The sequence below is a fragment of the Diabrotica virgifera genome, chromosome 2 (assembly GCF_917563875.1).
Source record: "Diabrotica virgifera virgifera chromosome 2, PGI_DIABVI_V3a".
In the NCBI taxonomy this organism is placed as follows: Eukaryota; Metazoa; Arthropoda; class Insecta; order Coleoptera; family Chrysomelidae; genus Diabrotica; species Diabrotica virgifera.
In genome coordinates, this window is record NC_065444.1 from 27033488 (window position 1) to 27057405 (window position 23918).

The 23918-nt window shown below is 33.2% G+C and overlaps 1 protein-coding gene across 1 annotated transcript in view; it reads right to left on the bottom strand.

The window, feature by feature from the left end:
- Positions 1-292: 292 nt before the first annotated feature.
- Positions 293-23918, bottom strand: part of LOC114332936 (BRCA1-associated protein) — a 28629-nt gene continuing 5003 nt past the window's right edge. Inside the window, exons 3-10 of the mRNA XM_028282738.2 lie at positions 21295-21459; positions 18095-18270; positions 17720-17942; positions 15607-15698; positions 13880-14063; positions 13602-13751; positions 7182-7377; positions 293-4008 (exon numbers count right to left, since the gene is read on the bottom strand). Of these exons, the coding sequence (XP_028138539.1) occupies positions 3904-4008; positions 7182-7377; positions 13602-13751; positions 13880-14063; positions 15607-15698; positions 17720-17942; positions 18095-18270; positions 21295-21459 (1291 nt within the window). The 3' untranslated portion in view covers positions 293-3903. The remainder of the gene's footprint in view (positions 4009-7181; positions 7378-13601; positions 13752-13879; positions 14064-15606; positions 15699-17719; positions 17943-18094; positions 18271-21294; positions 21460-23918) is intronic.

The window sequence follows — 23918 nt, forward strand, 5'->3', positions numbered from 1 at the left end:
ACTATTGTGTTATATAGTATCATGACTCTATCTACCCAGGAAACCCTCATACTTCTTCTATCAGGGGCGTCATTTGATAGGGGGCAGGGGGGGCATTTGCCCCCCCCCTGACCCTGAAAATTACTGAAATTTACAAAAAATAGATCAATTTTGTATTATGTTTGCATATAAATGTATTGTATATATAATGCTTGCCCCCCCCTATTAAAATTTCAAATGACGCTCCTGTCTTCTATAGGTCCACATTTCATAAATTCCATAAATTTTAATAAGAAATAAAAATGCGTTAAAATAGATTTTCATAATCAATACTTTATTGTAGCCAAAGATAACACATAATATATAAATTCTATACAAAAAACCACAAATTCGAAAAATATTTATTAAAATAGTCTTACGCTATATTTTTCCAAACCCAAGACATTTTAAATTCGTCAACAAAATTCGTTGAAATAAACTTTACTCTTTAGTCCAGAAGATAAACTAGTTTAGATAACAAATAGTCAAGGAAAATAAGCAAAAAAATACCTTGTTCAGAAATGTGACAAATCCAGGTATCCGAATTTCGTTTTAGTTATTATAGGCTAGCCTATACGCCATAGACATAATAAAAATAGACTAGCTAAGATATGGGCCGATCTGTGCATCGAGGTGTACCGCCGATATCAAGGACGCCATTGGCCAATATTTACTTTGAGTTGGCAGCCATCTTTGGCTGTCACATACGCGGGATCGCTCGGTAAAAAGAGATAGATAGACCACCGATCGACTGCCCGCGCGTTACGCTATTTTCCTCAGTATGCCTTGTCTATCCTTATTATGTCTATGATATTCGCTCCGTGCGTGACCATGGTGGGGGTACATGAAACGATACCAGCGTGAGTAGCGGCGACATATGACAATTTTGGCGATTGTTTGCAACGTCTGTGTCGTTGTTTGTATAACAAATTTTATCAAAAATGGCAAATAGATGTTGCGCAAGTATTTAATTGTGCTAATAATACCCAAAAAAGTAAGCGTAATTTCTATAGACCTCCAACAATGACAAATAAATTAGAAAATATTTAAACTAGGAGGAATAAACTCAAAAGACAGAATCGCACTAAATGTCACTATAAAAATCACCAGATTCATCTTCTTTTTTGGTTGGCTTTCGACGGTAATCCAGTAATCACTATGGACAACTTATACAGGGTGTTAGTAAATAAGTATGAAAAACTTTAAGGGATAATTCTACATGAAAAAATAATGGCAGTTTGCTCTATAAACGTATATCTGCAAATGCTTTGTTTCCGAGATACAGGGTGTTAAAATTTTTATTTCAAACTGCCAATTTTTTTATTGCTCTAAGGCTGGTTGAGATATGAAAATTACATTTTGGTGGGTTTCAAGAGGTAGTTATTGCGCATTTTTTTGCAAACAAATAACAATTTTATATTCATCATTGGCGCGTGTACTGGTAATGGTCTGAATTTTTTTAAAGAAAAAAATGGTGCGCCACTGAGATATTTCAAATTAAAAATGATTTTTGTATTCCACGTTTAATTTATGAAAAAGAACCTTTCTTGTATTTTTTCCTATGGTGTACCGTTTTTATGTGAAAAAATAAAACAACTTCGAGCTTATTTTTCATTTCTTAATACATTATCAAGAACTCTCCAATATAATTTATACCAAAGTAGAACAATAACAGAAAATATTACTAAAAAGATTTAAACTAGGTGCAAAGCTACAACAAATGTTCAAAATTACCTCCTTTAAAGGTGACAGAATAATTTTATATTCACCATTGGCGCCCGTACAGGTAATGGTCTGAACTTTTTAAAGAAAAAAAAATAGTACGCCACTGAGAAACGTCAAATTAAAAATAATTTTTGAATTCCTCGTTCAATTTACGACAAAAATCATTCTTGTCTTTTTTTCATATGCGGCGCCGTTTTTATACAAAAAAATAAAACATCTTAACGCTTACAAATTATTCGAGGTAGATTCCATACGTATAGAAACTTATTTCAAATACTTTGTAAACGTTAAGATATTTTATTTTTTGCATAAAAACGGCACCTCATATGAAAAAAAGGCAAAAACGATTTTTTCTCGTAAATTGAACGAGGAATTGAAAATGATTTTTAATTTGACATACCTCAGGGTCGTACTATTTTTTTCTTTAAAAAATTCCGGCCATTACCTGTACGGGCGCCAATGGTGAATATAAAATTACTCTGTCACCTTTAAAGGAGGTAATTTTGAACATTTATTGTAGCCTTGCACATAGTTAAAATCTTTTTAGAAATATTTTCTGTTATTGTTCTAGTTTGGCATTATTATATTGGAGAGTTCTTGATAATGTATTACGAAATGAAAAATACGCGCGATGTTTTATTTCTTTGCATAAAAACGGTGCACCATATGAAAAAAAAAGACAAGAAAGGTTCTCTATCATAAATTAAACGTGGAATACAAAAATAATTTTTAATTTGAAATATCTCAGTGGCTTATTATTTTTTTCTTTAAAAAAATTCAAACCATTACCCGTAGGCACGCCAATGATGAATATAAAATTGTTATTTGTTTGCCAAAAAATGCGCAATAACTACCTCTTGAAACCCACCAAGTTTAATTTTAATAGCTTAAAAAGTCTTAGAGCAATAAAAAAATTCGCAGTTTGAAAAAAAATTTCAACACCCCGTATCTTGGAAACGAAGCATTTGCGGACATACATTTATAGAGCAAACTGGCATTATTTTTTCATGTAGAATTACCCCTTAAAGTTTTTCATACTTATTTACTAACACCCTGTATAAGACTAATAATTCGCTAAAGAGTTCTAAAAACAACAGTTTTTTTATATAAATGCGGACTAAAATCGAAAAATTAAAGAAATAACTCAGAAAACACAAACAATCGCCGATATAATTAATTAACCTGAAAATTTTAAAAGTCAATAGGGTCAAAATTTCATAATTTAGTGGAGTAAACTTGCCTGCGGTTGGACCAATTACAAACAAGCATTACAGCGCGGTAAATTTGAATTACTTCTCCTAGTTTAAAAACGAGGATAGATTTTCCCCTTTCTGTTCCATTTGGGGTTGAAAAGATAAATATTGTGATGAATTTTTAGAAACCCAGTTTTTAATACTATGTACATCCATTTTATACATAAATTGAAAAAATATCGTTAACCCGCAAGCAGTCGCGGCGTTAGAAAAAATCTAAAATTTTATCCGTTTTCGCGATAACTTGATGAAAAATTTTGCAATTTTGAAATAATTTCGTAAGTGCCTCGAGGAAGGGTGTAGTAATGCTTAGGTTTTTTCTTCTTCTTCTTTTTGTCGAATTTATGGCTTTGGGGAGAGCCAATTAGCTTTAATCATTGTTAGAAATAATATTTCTAACATAGCAACTAAATAAAAATACTATAAAAATAAAAATTTGTTGTAAATTCGTATTTAAATTCGTATTGTGAGATAAAATCTAACACGCGACTGTTCACGTTACAGAAGTGAGCGCGACTGCTCCCGGGTTGGTCAACTTATTATTAATAATTTGCAACTTCACAATATGTATTTATCATATGCTTAACTTCAAATTGTGGTCGCCAAAAATATCAAGTGACGACGCTAGGTGTAACGTCAGTCATGCACGGAGCGAATAATAACTAAAAAAATTCAGATAAGTACCTGGATTTTTCACATTCCCGAACAAGGTTTTGTTGCATATTTCCCCATACTACATAGCATTGACATTAAAGACAGGGTGATATCAGTTAATGCTAGTATATTACATTTAAATCTCAATCTGTTACTAAATCTTTAAAATTGTAGCTAGTTGAACATTTTTTATTAAGCCTGGCAAATATATACTGGATAAGAAAATTGGGCTTGGTAGGTATAAATAATACTTTTAGCGCTTCTTCTTTCCCTTCTTTCGTTTCGACGTTTCTGGAGCTTCACCTATTGTAACTGTGCCTGTTGCTATATCTTCCTTTTCGTCAGACTTTTCAATAACCTAAAAGCACACACATGTTGTAACGGTCCGAAATTCATTATTATTTTTGCTTCACCCTATATACTTAAAATCATGTTTGTGTTTCAGTGTATTACGTAATTCGTTTCTCACAATGTTGGATTGATCTTGTGTTCTCATGGATATTCATTCATATCTCTTTTATCTGAGGGACCTCGATATGTTTCATACCGCCAAAAGAATCGGGACTCATAAATCTTTTGCTAATGTATTTTTGGCGATTGTGAGACTAGAATATGTTGTTTTGAAGCTGATTTGTTTATGTTGTGAATTCCTTTGCAGAGATAAGGGCTCTGAGTGTGTTTATGTAATACAACAAGTTTACACGTGCAATCTTGAATTTCATAAACACACTCAGAGCCCTTATCTCTGCAAAGAAATTCACAACATAAACAAATCAGCTTTAAAACAACATATTCTAGTCTCACAATCGCCAAAAATACATTAGCAAAAGATTTACGAGTCCCGATTCTTTTGGCGGTATGAAACATATCGAGGTCCCTCAGATAAAAGAGATATGAATATCCATGAGAACACAAGATCAATCCAACATTGTGAGAAACGAATTACGTAATACACTGAAACACAAACATGATTTTAAGTATACAGGGTGAAGCAAAAATAATAATGACTTTCGGACCGTTACAATGTTAAGAATCTCAAACGAGAACTAGATATTTTTTAATATGCAATAAGTTAATGTCATCTTCTTCTTCTTCTTTCAATACCCTGTCCGATTATCGAACGTTGGCGATCATATTGGCAATAATAACTTTGTTTACGGCAGCTCTAAACAGATTAGCGGTGGTCTCTTCATACCACTCCCGGAGTTTTCGGAGTCAGGATGTTCTTCGGAAGTTAATGTACATACAGTGGCATAATCATACCACTTGAAGCCCTTGACAAATTTTTAAATAAAAGGGGTAGTTCCCTGGGTTGGCTGTATACCATATTATAGTTAAACAAACTCTAACATGAAGTAAAACCACTTCTATGTAAATTGGTATATTTACTGAAATTTTAAAAATGTTTCATAATAATTGCAATTTTTAATCATACTTATCTCCTACTATAAGATTGACTATATCTGTAACTTCAATTTATTATTTTAACAGTTTTCATTCACATTTAAATAAAAATATTTCCAAAAAACTAATTTTCAATCTAATAGCACATAAAACAACATCCAAAAATGTTATTCTACATCCTACCAGATTGAAAACAATGGGAACCTTCTCTGGTAACACCTCCGAGGCTTCTACAATTTGCAAGCCATAGCGGATGTTGCAAGCCATAATGGTGCGGCAAGTACATGTTTACTCCGATTGGAGTACGAAGGGAACCATTCTCGTTGAAACTTTACCGCGCTGAGCAGATGGGACGTGAAATATGAATTGTAAAATTCCCTCATCTTCCTTAGTCTCAGCATCCGTTATGGCTTGCAAATTGTAGAAGCCTCGGAGGTGTTACCAGAGAAGGTTCCCATCTTCCTTAGTCTCAGCATCCGTTATGGCTTGCAAATTGTAGAAGCCTCGGAGGTGTTACCAGAGAAGGTTCCCATTGTTTTCAGCCTGGTAGGATGTAGAATAACATTTTTGGATGTTGTTTTATGTGCTATGAGATTGAAAACCTAATTTTTTGATAGCAGTTGCCGCTAGGGCATCCCTGCCATTTCGTTCGTTGCAATCCGTGACTGCACGCCGGGGTGTGTCCTAGTTGGGTCAAAGAGAGCAGCATATGTGCCTCCTGATGAGAGACTAATAAGTTTCGAAACCAGTAGAGCTGCTTGCTGCACTCTCTGATTGAACTGGAATAATGGTGCGGCTGTAGTTTCGTGTTGCAACGAAATTGAAAATGGTTATTCATTTTTAAAAATATTTCCCTTCAATATATACACGCACCAATACAATGTCCACATAAAGTTTGCTTATATTTTAATTTTCTGCATATAATTCTGTATACCAATTCAAAATTTAGTTTTTCTTCTCTCTCATCACCATTTGTTTTATCTTTATCTTTATCTTTATCATTATTACTAATCAGTTCACATTCTTCTTTTTAATTAATTTGATCAGTTTAATTTTATAGTCAATTTTTAGTCAACAATTAAATACAAATAATTTTACATTCTAAATTCTGCAAAACACATTTGTCTTTTTCTTTTTTAAAAAACAATAGATTTAAGTAACAGACTTTTTCAGATATTAAAATCTTTTTCATATCAATTTTTTGGATCATGACCTTTCGTTAAAACTTTTGAAAATCGACTACCTTTTTCCTTTACTGTCACTGTCACTACAAGTAGTTCCTTACAAACTTTTGACACTTGGCAAACCTCGTTGGCCCAAGATGGTTTGTTAAGGTTCTCATTTAGAGTTTCACCATGTTCCTGGAGGTAATCTTTTAACATCGGCTTTTAGCGTTTTCAATTTTACAGTACTATAATGTAGATTAGATAACCATTGTTTGGTTCTGGGGCTAGTTAGCAAGTATATATGAGTAAGTAATCATAACCACAATTTTTTAAGTTTCACAATTTCAACCATCTTTTCAATTTTAATAGTGGGATTACTTATTCTATTTTAGATTCACTGAGGGTGGACTGATAGGTCGGATGTTCCGACCGTTCTGAATGAACCAATTTTATTCAATCCATTGGTATTTTTTAAAATTTTAGTAAATATACCTATTACATAGAAGTGGTTTTACTTCATGTTAGAGTTTGTTTAACTATATGGTATACAGCCAACCCAGGAAACTACCCCTTTTAGCCTTGACAAATTCTTGTATGGGACCCAAAAAAACGTCACATCATCAAATAACATTGATGGACGACTTGTCTGGTACACTATTTGCTTCCTTTTTTTATTTTTCAAATTCATGTCGACACCTTTCCAATTCTTTCAAACAAATTTTCAAACATTTTAAGGCATTTGAAAGATCAGTGGCTTTCGACTGAAGTGCTTTTGAGGCTAAATCGATAGTTTGTAGAATTTTGCAGTGAAAAGCCAATAACATAATAAAATTGCAGTTCTCAATCTTCTTAAGTGAAACAGCCTCAATTCTTTCATCTGATTTGCAATTTAACAGAATCAAAACATAAGATAAAGATATAATCAATTTAAATATTTCTAATATTAGAAAAAAATACCTACCCGCTGAGCATCTATAAAGAACATAAGATCTCGAACTTGTTCTTTTAAATCAGTAATTTCTCTTTCTTTGTGCGATCTAAGTTCGTTAAAGTTCTCTTCCAGCTTATTAATTTTTGTCTGCCATTGTTGCTGATTGTTTCTTAAAGCTTTGCCCAATTGTCGCTCTTCACTTAGATCGTTTAAGGTAGAAGTTAACCTAAAAGCGGTAAATTAAAAATTATGGATTAATAATAATATTTACAAACATGGAATGTGAAGCATGTCTGATTGGCGAGGAACCGCAAAGTGGGCGGCGCCTGGTGGCGGATTTGAAAAGCATCAACTCTAGGAAAATATTGACTTTCTCATTAATATGTGTACATATTTGCGGTCAGTTTACGTTGTAATTAACAATGATTTCGACTAAAAAAAGCTATTGCAGTGTTCCTCAGTATTCATTCCTATTATACTCTACTAGACCTGGATCCCGCGTAAGAAAGAAAAGTTGATTAATAGCAAGCTGAAAATTTGTTAATAGCTTAACGGTGTCTAGTCGGACAAACTTTGATGCACGGGAACACTGGAACAGGGGAAGTTTTAATTGTGGAGCATGATAAACGTGTCGTCCTGACAAGTTTATGATGGTGAAAAATAGCAAGTTGTTTTTAAGTTTATTCGATAGCCAACGTTATGTAATATATGCGAAAATGTTTGTCCGACAAAAATGTTGGGCATTTTAACGAGTCCGACACGTAGAACATGTCACATCACAGGAATTATGTTGGTGATGAATAGCAGTCTGATTTTTGCATGAGAGTTTAATGAAAGGTTAAAAAAGCAATTGGAAGTTCTGTCCGACAAAATTAATGGGAAGTTTTCGTAGTCGGACATTCTAAACAGGTAAGATATAGACAAAAATGCTGGTGATAAATAGCTTTCCGACAAAGACGAAATTTAATAAAGTAAATTATTCCTTAGCAAGAATGACTGTTGTCGGAAAAAAATAAGGGGTAGATTTTGTAGTCGGACAATTTAAAAAAATAATTTTTGAAATTTTAATAAGGGGTGATTACTCTATGTCAAAAGCACCTGCAATCAATTACAATCGATATCTTTCGATTTATCTCAACATCATTTAGATACCTCACTGTAATACATTTATAGTAGATCAGACAAATTATATTATGGATTAGGTGGTCTAGCTATCTTTGTCTGCCACATGCGCGGGATCGCTTGGTTAAAAGAGATAGATAGACCACCTATCGACTTTTTGCACTGTATTCCCTGTCTACCCTTATGTCTATGAATACATTTCCATTTAAGAAAAACTGTCACTTTTGACAATAATTCATAATAAATTGCAATCGTAACTTCAAATTTAAACTAATCGATTTATTTTGGCAGCAAATTATTTCTTGCCCTGTGACATATTAATTACATTATTTCATTTGTAGAAAGTTGAGAAAAATTACGTTATACAATTTTAGTAATAATTTATTTAGGTACCCTTTTTCAATCAAGCAAAGCATTATAGCACGAAGAATGATATTCAATAGAACTTTCACAATAATTATCTGGCAACTGAACCTCATTTAATTGATGACCAAGTATTTTACTAACTTTGTAAAATGTTCGAAAATTACTCAAAAATGTTCCGTTGAATGGTTTCACTTTTGATTTGGCGACTTAAAATTTAAACTGTTGACACTCAAAAATAGACACAAAAACACTCCATAGTTAATATAAATTTTAATTTCCAACACACGTAGCAAACAGAAACTCAGCATAATACTTCTAAGCATAATGTGTCATATTTACGTATATTCTTATAAGCACCGAAGTTTTAGACTCTTCACATTTTTCAATGTCGTTTATATGGTTAAGATTTGTGTATGGAAAAAAATGTATACAACGTTTTTTATAGGAAATTTTCCGTACTTTCTGATACACCTAATTAGAAAACCCTAAGAGATTTCTTTCACCTGTTCTTTGACATTTTTTATTGTCGTTTTGAGAATATCTAGAACAAACTCCACCCAAAAAATAATTGTTTTGCAATATATACATGCATTGATACTTACCTCACTGTTTTTGGAGTGTGCATGTATATATATGCACATGCAAATATGTGAATATAAATAATAATATACAACTAAAATAGCTTTATCAATATGTGACTAAGTCATTCTGAAAAAATGTTTTTTATTTATTTCCTTCGATTTGCCCAAACTTTTTGTCCGACATATAACTTTTTGCGTTACAAAATATAATTTGTACATAAACAAATCAAAATTAGCTTGTTATTTATCACCAACATTTTTGTCTATATCTTACATGTTTAGAATGTCCGACAAGGAAAATTTCCCATTCATTTTGTCCGACAGAACTTCCAATTGCTTTTTTAACCTTTCATTAAACTCTCATGCAAAAATCAGACTGCTATTCATCACCAACATAGTTCCTGTGATGTGACATGTTCTACGTGTCGGACTCGTTAAAATGCCCAACCTTTTTGTCGGACAAACATTTTTTCATATATTATATAAGGTTGGCTATTGAATAAACTTAAAAACAACTTGCTATTTTTCACCATCATAAACTTGTCAGGACGACACGTTTATCATGCTCCACCGTTAAAACTTCCCCTGTTCCAGTGTTCCCGTGCATCAAAGTTTGTCCGACTAGACACCGTTAAGCTATTAACAAATTTTCAGCTTGCTATTAATCAACTTTTTTTTCTTACGCGGGATCCAGGTCTATACGTAACGACGTAAACTAACCAATGCCAAATCACACATTTTGTTAATTTAACGTTTGTATTAAACGTACTATTTTTTATTGTTTAAGCGACTGCAAAATTAAATAAATAAATAAAATGTAGTGTATATTCTGTACATAGAATGTACATTGTTATGCAAAATATTCCGACCACCTCATAATTTCCAGAACACAATTATTATAAAATAAATTCACCTACTTAGTTTCCAGTTTTTATTTAATTAAAATTTTTTATCTGTTGGTGTAAAATAAATTGTAGTGTACCTATTAACTAAATTAAAAACAAAATTAGAAATTCTAAGATAGATTAATAATTTTTAAAACGCTGTGTGATTATCGGGGGGCCAGATTTTTTTATGAAAAAAAAGTAAAAACAAATCAGTAATTAGCACCAAATGTTAATGAATGCATACAGATGAAACATAATAATTTTGAGTCGTCTTTAACCTATAAGATGTCTTAGTGGCAAAACTTAGTGGTTACTTTGGCAAAACACTCGTGTAAATGATTTTGATTTAACGTTTTAGAACTGTGAGGTCAAATGACAAAATAAATTGTTTTCCTAGAGTTATCGTCCATCTTTGAAATCTTGAGCGCCCTCAAAATCGAAATTTTAAATAGTGTTAATTTCCTAATTATGACACTTGTCAGTTGTCATTTAAAAATAATTTAAAAGCCAGTATACGAGGGTGGATTGATATAAACGAGCCTTTGATAGAAAAAACAAGTTTTTTGGGATTAAATGGATTTGTTCTCAACATAGTCCAATTTAAGCTCGATACACTTAGTAAGACGATGTTCCAATTTTTTTATCCCATCCGAATAGTACTTTTGCTCGAGCTCTTCAAAATAGGCCGAAGTTTCAGGGACGACTTCATCGTTTGTTGCGAAATGGCGTCCTCCGAGCCTTTATTTTAGGTTTGGAAACAGACAAAAGTCGCTGGCGGCAAGATCTCTAGAATACGGTGGGTGTTCAACCAATTCATAGCCCAATTCGTGCAATTTTGCCATGGCGGCGGCCGATCGGTGAGCCGGTGCGTTATCTTGCTGAAAGGAAAGAGCACTTTTCTGCGAGCCAAACCGGAGCGTTTTCGACGAAATAGGAAACTTGCACATAAAAATATTTTTGCATAAAATTGTTAATTTATGTTTAAAAATGTTACATTCAAAATATTACGTCTTAACAATGAATAGTGTACGTACAACAACTGATCAAAATTCCGCGCCCAAAATTTCCGTTTCAAACAACTTCAAAGGCGCGAGCTGGGGTCTGACGTCACCAACCAGCGTTCTCGTTCGTCCGTTCGGTGAGCTACTGCACTGAATTCATTTTGCCATTGCTAGTTGTGTGTTGTTTGCTCGGTGTTTATATTATTGTATTTAGTGTATAATATACTTTATCAAAATGGAAAGCAATTCTGCGCAATATAAGTACTATATAGTGCCGGAATGCCAAAGCAAAACTGTCAGAACATCCAACAAACATTTTTTTTACTCTACAAGTAGAACGAAAAAGTCGATTAAAATGGCTAAAGGCATGCTGACGAGAAAAAAGGATATTTCACAAAGTAGCAGAAGTCTTTATGTCTGTGAGGATCATTTCGATGTGAGTATTTATCTAATTAGGTATAATGATAATATCATACCTAATAAGCCATTTTCTATTTCAAGAAAAAATATTAGTTGTCGTTTCATGAAATGTGCCTACTTAAAGTTGTTTATTGGTTGCAGTTGCAGTCATTCAAGATTATGGGTGGTCCCAAAATTATTAAGTCAGGTGTTGTCCCGCACATATTTGATTGTCAACTAGACAGAAAACTAGCTTTTTCTCAGCCTGTGAGGGAAGCAGCCCTTAACAGGGGTAAACGACAGCTTCTTGAATGCCGCTTCTACATCTAAGTCTGTTCTAGAGGACAATGATAATAAGAGACAGTGTGATCCTAATTTCACAAACTGAGTTCAATCAGGACCTGAATTAAACCAGCCAGCTTTACCTCAAAAACGGTATCTCAATAAATGTATTCAGTGTAAATTTCAAAAGAGTATTACAGTCGGGTTGTAGCCATTGAAAATACATAATAAGGATGCAGGAACTTCACCTTTAAAAGATTTGACACATTATTTGAAGATACAAAAAGTGAATCAGAAAGTTCTGTATTTGAAGATAATAGTGAATATAGTGGTAGTGATGACTATTGGTACAATGAAAGCGATTCTGTATCTTGTGATGAAGATGCGAAAGAAGAGGAAGCAATTTAAAAGTTTGTCTCTGAATTGTACAGTAATGAAGTTTCAATACAGACCTATACTAAATTTACAATCAAGATACAGAAATAAACAAACCAAGACACGTTAAATACTACTAGGAGCACTCCCGAACCATAATTTACAATGTATACATTGTATATCCCAAATCATGATTTCCAAAGTTTATACATTGTAAATTATGATTCGGGAGTGCTCCTAGTAGCATTTAACGTGTCTTTGGTTTATTTATTTCTACTGCATATTGATTGTAAATTTAGATTAGATTGTATACATTTCATTTTATACGTTCTAGTTAATGGAAAAATATTGTAAAACACAAACAATGCATCTATTTTTAACTCTAAAAAAGATAATAACAGGACAAACATTTAGGTCTCTTGTAGATGATTTCGCCATAAAAGCGAAAGAAATGCTTCGAGAATATTTGCAAAATATGTTCCATTAATTAGTAAATACTTAAGATCTTGTATTTTTAATCCCCAAGTTAGTTCAATTAAATTAAACTTACCCTTAGCATTTGAAATAAAGACGATTAAAATGTACTATACAGTCCCCAGAATAACCTAATCGCTTTGTTTTGAAAAACCCTCGTGAGTAATAATAGTACTTATGCGTTCTAAACCATTTAGAAAATAGCAATTTCTAAAGATTTATAAATTTCACTTTAAAACTAAATAAACTGATTGTAGAACTATACAAGAATACAAATACTACCTGGTAATTTCCAATTAAATACGATTCAATTGTAATATACAATTCCCGTCATACTCCAATCGCGTTTTTGTCGACTCGTAGCCCGCTTACTTGTGGTCCGTGACGTCAGACCAATAGAAGGACGTTCAAGCGCCTACTAAGTTTGAATTTCATAGCATTTTCAAAGCCTCGTAATAAACGTATGGGTTAAAAATATTTGTTTTTTTTGCATGCAAGCGTTTTAAGATCATGTTACCTTATGTTTTTTAATATTATTTTATTATTTAAATATTTATGCAAGTTCCCTATTCGGCATCGAATCGATCCAATAATACTGCGTAGTACTTGACATTGATTGTTTTTCTTTTTTTCAAGTAGTCGATGTGGATGATGCCCTTCGCATCCCAGAAAACAGTCGCCATCACTTTGCCGGCCAAATGTACACTTTTTGTCTTCTTCGGCGGGCCTTCGCCGCGTTTGCGGTGTTTTATTATTTTATTTTTTTAATTTTTGTTATTGTTTTAATAAAATGTTTTGAAAAGTAGTAAGTATTAAAATTAGTTTAATATTTAAATGAAATATAAATAAACTGTTTAAAGTATATTAATTTCGTTGAAATCATAATATAATAGAAGTATAACTTCTTACGTGCGTACAAAGTACACACACATTCTTTTTTACAACGGTATAAATTTTACTAACTTTGAATGCTGTTGTTGTAACTTTTTCTCCAAGGCTTGTTTTTCTTTTGTAACATTTGCCAGTTTAGTTCTCAGCTGTTTATTTTCTTCAGACACAGCTGCCATATTTTCTCTTAATATTTTTGTTTCTTCGGATAATTGACTTTCCAATCTAAAATATCAAAATAATTTGTATTTTTATTTAGTTATTTTTTATTAGATGGTTATTAAAAATATAATACAAACTTTAACCATTAGATTAGACACAGTACTGCATTCTATTAAAAAAGTTATACTTACAATGACATTTTATCTTCAAAATACATTCGTTGTTCTTCTAATTGTGAAGTAAGAAGATAGGTGAATTCAAGTTGTACGGAATCAACTTTTTCTTGAGCTCCTTCAGCTTCGGAAGGAGGACCTTCTGATGGTACAAGCTTTCCATCAGCTTTATTCTGAAGAAGTCGGTGTACAAAATTATCACCTAAAAATAAAAAGTTCAAAAAATTTTAAGATGTTCTAAATGTGATGCTCTCTGTATAAGAAAGTAGCAAATTACAATGAAAAAATGGAATAAAAAAATGAAAGTCATATGAATGGATTGAAACTCTAATATTCAAATTAAAGGTAAAGTATAAGAGATTTTGAGTAATACAATAGAGAAATAGTCCATGTGGTGAGACTGCTCCCGTCTGAAAAACATTTCTAATTCGGTTTCTCTGCGGATTCATATTCAAAAATGTCCCCTTTAAACAAATCTGAAGGGTGCGAACGGAATTTTTGTACAGAAAATACGCATTTTCGAGGCTTACAAATTCATATTCAAATTAGTATTTTTAAGGGTGCCAATAACTTGGATTAAAGTTTAAACATTCCTTTTCAAGATTCCGAAGAGTGATCGGGTCTAACTTCAATTTAGACCGTAGTTTTTTAATTGTTAATTATGCATGTCCATCCGATTTTTTGGCCGGCGCGGCGCGCTCTATCTCAAAAATCTCCTATTTTCCTGCGAAAAATATTTTTTCTAGATTCTTTGGGACATTCTAAATAAAATAAGTTTCTTGACATTTTTCTCAAAAGTTACTAGTTTTAAAGTTATAAGCGATTTAAAATGCGAAAATGTGTTTTTTGTAATTTTTCGGATTTTAAATCGCTTATAACTTTAAGACTATTAACTTTTGAGAAAAATGTCAAGAAACTTATTTTATTTAGAATGTCCCAAAGAATCTAGAAAAAATATTTTTCGGAGGAAAATAGGAGATTTTTGAAAATAAAATGCACCGGCAAAAAACCGGATGGACGCGCATAATTAACAATTAAAAAACTACGATCTAAATTGACGTTAGACCCGATCACTCTTCGGAATCTTGAAAAGGAATGTTTAAACTTTAATCCAAGTTATTGGCACCCTTAAAAATACTAATTTAAATATGAGTTTTTAAGGCTCGAAAATGCGTATTTTCGCATTTTTTAGATTTTACGCATATAATTCGAAAACTGTCAATTTTTGAGAAAAATCACAAGATACCTTTCTTGTTTAGAATGACCCAAAAAACCTAAAAATATATTTTTTGGAGCAATAAAAGGTGATCTTATGTATTTGTTTAAAAAAATTGTTTGAACAATTTCTGCCCAAAAATTCCGTCCGGCACCCTTCAGATTTGTTTAAAGAGGACATTTTTGAATATGGATCCGCAGATAAACCGAATTAGAAATGTTTTTCAGACGGGAGCGGTCTCACCACACGGACTAAAAGGAAATAATACAAAGATGAAAAAAAAATGAGAAAAGCAAGTTGCAGAAGAACCTGCTAAAACAATGGAAGAATGACTTCAAAAGGTCTTAAAAGCAGGCGAAGAAACGTGGGAAAACATGTGGAGAAGAATTAGATAAAGAAGGACCAAAAACACACTGCATAAGCATAAATATGAGAAAAAGAAGAGTAATTATATAGTAAATAACATGGATTCAAAAAGTATATGTACATGTATGAGGTCGAATAACTAAAATAATTATTATAACTATACCTTTGTAATCCCATACACGATGAGAGCCTAATTGTAGAGCATAGCAGTGACCAGTTTCTCTATAATGTGAAGCTGCGTGTCCTCCTTGGTATCTACAATTAATTTCACCATTAAAAATCATCCTCGTGAATAAATGCTTAGACGTAATAAGGCGCAGGAGCACAATTAGTCAATTTTTATGTGTTTAAAGCGGTATCAACCTCTGTAGCTAACCACTTAAAATGGGAAATAAGCATAATACATTCATTGGCCGTAATGTGTGTGAATTTGTGTCAGCCCGAGTGTCTGATGAAGCAGACATGCTGAAATAATGTTATAAAATTTTATTGATACTGATTCAAACACACAAGGTTTGACGAATTGTGATCCTACTCCATATATTTATTGTATTGTATTTATTGACAAGAATAAAAAACCGCTAAACACCGTAAAAATGGGTGGCGCATACAATATTCCAGCTACAAAAGATCTGATATGAATATTACGTGGCGCGAAAATGTATTTTCATTTTGATGCAAAACAAAATTTTAGTTTTATCTTAAAAGATTTTTCCATAATATTTGCTCAATTTGAAGTAAAACGCGCCACAAAAGAGTAACTTTGATACAGTTTGAATTTTGAAACTCTTTTGTGGCGCGTTTACTTCAAATTTAGCAAATATTATGGAAAAATCTTTTAAAATAAAACTAGAATTTTGTTTTGCATCAAAATGAAAATACATTTTCGCGCCACGTAATATTCATATCAGATCGTTTGTAGCTGGAATATTGTATGCGCCACTCATTTTTACGGCGTTTAGCGGTTTTTATTCTTGTATCAGGAGTTTTTCAAATTTATTTATAAATTAAATGTATGAAGTTGAATGCAATGTTTCTCGATTACACGTTAAGCTTTATAAATTGTCGCCTTTGTCGCATTACCTCCTAAATGATCTAGTGTCCATCGAATGTACACTAGATTTTTTTTCTATTCGAAATAGATTGAAAAAAATATTGGGATGGCCGGTAAATAAACTCGGATTACCCGTTGCCAGATCAAATTTAGCGGTAACCACTACAACTACATAAACCATTTCGGGAATAATCGTTAATTCGATTATACTTTTGTAGCTTACTACCTTCTAAACGGCTTAACCGATTTTGATCACTAAACATGAGTTTGAAACGTATGGACAAGTAGTATCTGATGCATCTAAGTCAAGTATGATAACTGAAGCTATTACAGGAATTATTGAGCTTGAAAAACCGTTTTTTTCATAGATAATAGATTTGATCATACTTATGAAGCCTATAACTTAAAAATTCGAATTTTCCCGTATATGAGGTATACACCGTTAGATTTGTCTAGAGTCCTTCTACAAACGCTCAGTTATTGGCGCAATTCGTAGGTTGAAATTTTGAGTAATTGTCGAAAAACCAAAATTTTCAAAGTTTAGTTTTTCAGTTTTTCGGCTACACTGATCGTGACATCTTACACACCATTTGAAAGCTTAACTCAACACTATTGATTTGGTGTATTTGCGGTTCTCCTGTCTCTTCTTGAACCGAAGATATATACCCCCAAAAAATATGCCGTTTTGTACCTACCAAGTCCTATAGCTGGCTTATGGGTGGTCAAAAGTCACAAACTACACCGGTTCTGAATCGACCCTGACCCCCTCTTCAAACACAGAAAAAAAAATTCAGATCGGTTTAACTTTTCCAGTCACATACATACATATTCACAAACATTTTCCTCTTTTTAAATAAAAATTAAGTCATACTTCTGAGCTCGGTAACTTTTGAATGGTATAACCGGTTTTCAAAATTAGACATGCGTTGGAAAGGTAATTATCAGTACTATTAGAAGCCGCAAAGGTCGGACTTAAATTTTCGAAGTTTTGGGGACGAGAACGAAAAACAGGACCCTAAATAGGAAGGGCCGTAAAATCCACACTCTTGGACCAAAATGGATGGTTGACATAGGAATGGGCGAGTCCTGAACTTTAAGATGGGAGTTGGCCCAATTTTCAGTTCAGTCCAAAATTTCGTGTATACATAGTGTCGCGTGTAGGGGGTGTGGGTGTGCGCCACTGGCGAGAACTGCCGTTCTCTGGTAATATATTAACACCTACCTTCCACATCCTACATGACCACAGATCAAACATATCCAAAGAGAATCAGGGGAAGGTACAGAACTGCCGCATTCTTCACATTCTGAACTTTCAGCCGTTTCTGGACTTTGGACACATCTACAAACTGGACAGGTGGAATCGCCCCACTGTTCCAAACAACTAGCGTGGAATGCGTGATTACAAAGAATCGTCAACACTCCATCCACTGATTCATCCATGCGTTCTAAAAATCATACAGGAATGTTAAAAATAGTATATGGTACAATAATGAAGGGTTTGCTCAATATCTTTATATTTTGATGTCTATTTCCAGAGACACAGCAAATAATAAATTAATGTTCATTAGTTAAGAAACCTTAATTTAGTTATACATACCTAGACACACTGGACATATTGGTAGTTCGGTGTGGCCAGGTGGTGGGACTCCATCATGGGCCCATTCTACCTTAGAAACCCATACTATGCGGCAAATACTGTCAGGTTCGAGACTACTAAACGGAGTGCCATTGAATGTTAAATAAAACTCAACTGCAGCGTCGTGGTTTCTAAATCTGAAAACAGAAATAATAAGTTCTTAAAAATCAATGAAAATATTGAAAATATGGAAGTGGGAGCCAGCTCATCGAAGGCAATTGAGGTATAATTGGAACAAAGCAGTGGAAGATGCCATGACAATCAGAAGATAGCATTAGAAGTTGAAAAAAAAATGTCAAATCAATTTTCTGGACCTGTCTTTACATAGAGAAAACAGTACTATAACTACTTCATGGTACACCAAAAAACTTGGTTGAGATATCTGAATTTCAACTCTCATCATCCCTTGTCCAAAAAGAAATAAGTAGACATCAGGCCATAAAAAAAGCAAAAACAGCACTTTAATTCATACCCACATCGCGTCATCGAAAACAGTCATATATTTTACAATAACAAGAATAACAGCAAAAATGATAAGGTAAAGAAGAATTATATGTCAGTGGCGGCTCGTGGCTTTAGAGACAGGGTCGGCAAGGTTTTGTCTCCTCAGATAGGTATGCCATCTAATTAAAAGGCTTCAATTTCATAGGAGATTTTTGGTTTTTGTTTTTTTTTTGTTTTTTCCTATAAATTTAGAACCTAAACCTGTTTATAAATTAAGTCTATTTAGTCTATGTTGTTTCGAAGCAGCAAAATGGGTTATAACGTCATTGTAAAATTTATTATTGCTTTGGAGAGATTTTAAAAGTTTTTTTTCTATTGACATTTGAAATTTGAGACAAGTTTGACATTCTCTCTTGTTTCATGGTGTTTCGACAATACGTTTTGACTCTTTTGAGACAAAAGAAATCCCGTTCATTTGAGGCAGAATTTGCCCACATTTGAGCACAATAATTTATTAATTTCGGGAACAGTTTGTTGTACGTAATGAATTGCAGTATATAAAATTATACATATTTTGTAACTTATCCCACCTTCCGAAAATATTTGGATCAGCATATAAATCTGTTAATCCAATTTCTTATGATAAAAGAATGATGGATAATTTTTAATGAACTTGTCTAATAGATATTTTGAAAAAATTTTGGCGTAACTTTTAAATTTTGAAACGTCAAAGAGGTCAATGACTTATAACAGTGAGTAAATAATAGTTTTGCCTGGTGCAATAGTTTTAACTTTTGCCTGGAGACCATACAATTCACTGGACAACAAGGCAGCGCCGTCATAAATTTGCCTTACCAATTTATTTTTGATATCAAAAAATTTTTATATGTCCTTTAAAACACCAAAAATATATTCTGTCTTATGGCTTCTACTCACGTCTGAAAACCTAACAACCTCTCATAAATATTAGACGTAACGCGTATCGAAGAACAATTGATACTTGTGAATGACATGTTACCTCTATCAGTAGTTTCATCTACTTCTACCGAAAAGCATCAAAATGTAACTACTAATTTATTCTTTCATTCTGTGCTGTTTTAGGTACGCCGCTAAATGTCTTTTAGTCAGAAAGCAAATTAGAAAATTTGTTAAACAATTTTATTTGTTCTCTATAATTAACTTGATGTAACGAATCCTCCGATTCATCCTATCACCTAAATGGTAATTCCTAACAACTTAAAAAAATCAATATCAATCATTAAACGACGTAAAACTGCCTACTTACCTATTTCATAATTTTATCCCGGGCGCGCTTAGGTACGTGCCTTGCTACCGTTTGCAGATCACCGCTCGGCAGATTGGTTTGTGCCGTACTTGCACAATATTTGTCTATCGGCTAATATTCCATAGCTTCTTATTACAAGCAAATCTTCAATCTGGGGACGGCTTGCCGAAAACACACAATCGCAATCGGGTGCATGGCTATAGGATCATTTTTGAAAAGTCTCTTACGCACAGCGCACAGGGATCACTTAACGTATGGGATCGATCGAATTCTTTTAAAAACAATGAATAGAATTTAGTCTGTATTATCTCACAGATATTTTTTTTATTTCACAGAAACGAATATCATCAGCTCTGATTAAATTAAATATTTAAAAAAATCTATAATGTGTCCATAAATGTGTGGGTCGGCACTGCCGACCCTGACCAGCCGCCACTGATGTCTCTTCCATATATAAAAGAAATACCAGAAAAACTTGCAAATCTCCTTTCTTAACATAACATTACAGTTGCTTAAACACTTTAAGTTTTGTCAGAATAGCTGAATCCAAGACTCAGAGATTTATAGTTCTAATTTAAAACTCAAAAGTAGAATACTCTTTTCAGACATCAACGAATTATTAGCATTTAACAAATTGCAAAATCATCTCAATGAACTAGAAGACTGGCTTAGATGCTGGAAAATAAACATCAACACAAACAAATCTTGTCAAGTAAATTTCACAAATCGAAGAATTAGATGTCCACAACTACACCTAAATAATTCACCTATACCAATAAAAACAGAAGTAAAGTACCTGGGACTTCATCTAGACGAAAAACTTACTTGGAAAGTAAGTTTTTCGTCTTACACATATTGTAGCCAAACGACGACACCTCACCAAAAAGTTAAAACCATGAGCTGGCTAATCAACAGAAGATCACAACTTTCATTAGAAAACAAACTGACCATCTAGAAAACAATACTCAAAGTAGTGTGGACATACAGAATCGAGCTGTGGGACTGTAGCAAACACCAAAATACTACAGACATTCCAGTCAAAGACTATTCCTATGTTAGCTAAAGCCCCATGGTACGTGTCAAACCAAACCCTTCATGCAGACTTCAACATTCCTTTCATCAATGATGTGATCGCTGACCACTCCAGAAGATACATGAATCGCAGTGCAAACCATCTCATAGACAAATTATTCAACCCTCCACTGATTGACAGACGCCTATAAAGACTTTGGCCAGAAGACCTAGCTGCTAGGTGAATTCCAGAGTGTCATCAATGGACGACACCTGCCACAAGCACTTATATACTTAACTTACATCATATATATTTACTTATTACTTTATTGATTGTAAATTAGCAATGAATAAATAATTTAAAAAAAGAATACATACTCTTTAAATACCCATAAGATTTTAATTTATATTTTATACTTACGTTAATAGAGCCATATATTGGTTGGGCATAGAATCTCTTAAAACCCTTATATGAGAAATATCATCATGGCATGGTGCTGTGAATGTCAGGAGATCATGACAGGCCATAGTAGTTGGTACCCCTAACATACACAATGTAAGGGCATCTTTTCTGCTGGTTAGGACACTGAAATAAAAATAAAATCACATCATTCAAGTAAAAAACAGGGCGATAAGAGTACTTGGATTTATCCAATGCACATCTGTAGACCCGTCTTTGTTCACATTTAGAAGACTTTATTGTAGTGATGGAGTTCTCTAATACCAAGAAACAATGAGTATTTGATTCCTGCATGTTCTCGAGATGTCTGAAGTACTTAAACCAAAGTATTCGAATACTAGCTGAGCAGTCGCAATTTTATTAATGTACTCAGTCTTGGTACTCGGATTTAAGTGCCAACAGTAGGGTGGAACGAAAAAGGTCAAAAAAATAAAAGAAAAATTCTTGTGGCTATCGGTTAAAAGTTGTGTCAAGTGATGAAAACAATTGGTGCGAGAGCATTTTGAAATAAAAAAATATCTTGAGGTTTCATATTGGATTTGAAAAATGAAAATTAAAAAAAAATTATTTTTGTCGAAAAAATCAATATGGCTCTGATCAAATTTCAATGATCGTGTTTTACCAACTAAGTGTGACATTCTAAAGTGCTTTCTCTTTATTCGTAATGAACTTAAGTCGACAAATAATAATAAACATCCATCTATCGCCGACGTCTTGAATACCGTTGCAACGAAAGTAGAACAAATATGAATAAAAGCTTCTATTCCAACACTATTGCATAAGTGCTTTCAAGATACAGACGATTAAAAATATTTATACAGAGTCTCAAAATCTTAAGCGATAGGTACACAAAAACTCAGCAAGCATCAAAAGATTTGACAGTTTCTAAAGGAGTGTAAAAAGTTATTGAATGTCGCGGCTTGCAAGTGCAACATGACTGGAACTGTGTGTGTGTGTGTGTGTGTGTGTACTTGTGACAAAATCAAGAAAGAACCACAAAATGAGCGAATTTTTCTTCAAGATCAACGATCCTGTCGAAAAATTGCAATTGGACCAGTGTATATTGCAGCATCTGCAGCAATAAGGAAGAAAATGGAAAGAACCATGAAGGCAAAGGCAAGTTCTCAAAAATATAATACTGACGAAATTGTTCTTAAAGCATGTACCGTTGATTCATCTAATCCTTCCATAAGTGACAGCTTGTCTGACTCAAATTCTTCTGATGCAGATGATCATGAAGAAGAATTCATTGCTCCTTTGTCAACAGTTACAGTACAACCGTATACATCACAAATACTGCGGTTCTTCACTTCAATGGCTATTTAGTATGCTTATTTCATTGCAATGAGCTACCTCTACGTTATTTAATTCAACAGTTAGATGGACGCACCAGTGGACCACTTGGTTTTTCAGGGCCAATAGGGCATCTTCTGGAACGCTGTGAAGAGAAGGCTGTTGTCGATTTTGTCGCAATAGAAAACAACCTATCAATAATATTAGAAACAACAGACCTTATTTACCGATCAGAAGTACTTGTATCAAATCAGTCAAGCAGTTGCTGCGGGAAAATGTTTTAATGATTTGAGCCTTAAAAAACCTGGGACAATATCACACGCAAGGTGGCTGACAGTTGTTAGTCGGTTGCTTCGATTGTATGTTGGGATTGAATGTCCCAGCCCCCAATTAATTATGTTAGTAAGTTTCATCCAAAAAGTGTATGCACCAGTTTGGTTTTATATAAAACTGTAACCTAGCTGTTCTGATGGTTCAAAACATTTATGGCGAATGATCCTTTATTCACGATTTCTACCAGTTGACCAAAGAAAAATTGTCGATGCCGTTATCCAAAGGAATGCTTATTTTGCCCATTCCGAAAATGTATTACTCGGTATGATGAAAGATAAACGAAAACATATACGGGAGCTAGGACTACGCAGAGTGCCGAAAGCTAGAGAAAGTCAGAAAGAAAAAAGATCCGGAGATTCAAAATACCAACATTAAATTTTAGTGCTGCAGATTATAATGACTTAATTTCTATTTCTGGATTCAAAGTTACGGCTCCTCGTTTGCTAAAACATATTTCCAATGAAGATGTAAGGGGTATGATTGATTCTGGGAATTACAACAACATAGAGGTCTTAAACTGCCCTTGTCATACAAAATCCGTGAAAAGAACTGTTAAGTTAGTAACTGAAACATCAGCTGCTGTTTGTGCACCAGAATCAAGGGATGGCTTTATTCATTCAAGGTTGCAGTCTAGAAATATTATGCCGTTTTTTAACGAAAAATCAGACTACCAATCTTAAAATGTATATTGTATCATAAAACAATTATTTAGATTCAAAGAACTGATAAAAAAATATATTTTTAAAATTTTTTTTTTGTTATTCCCAAAAATTTAAATTTAATATGGAACCTGAAGATAGGGTCCAATACAAAAAAAGAATGTGTGTGTACTTTGTACGCACGTAAGAAGTTATACTTCTATTATATGATTATATGATTATAAACGAAATTAATATACTTTTTATTTATATTTTATTTAAATATTAAATTAATTTATACTTAATACTTCTCAAACATTT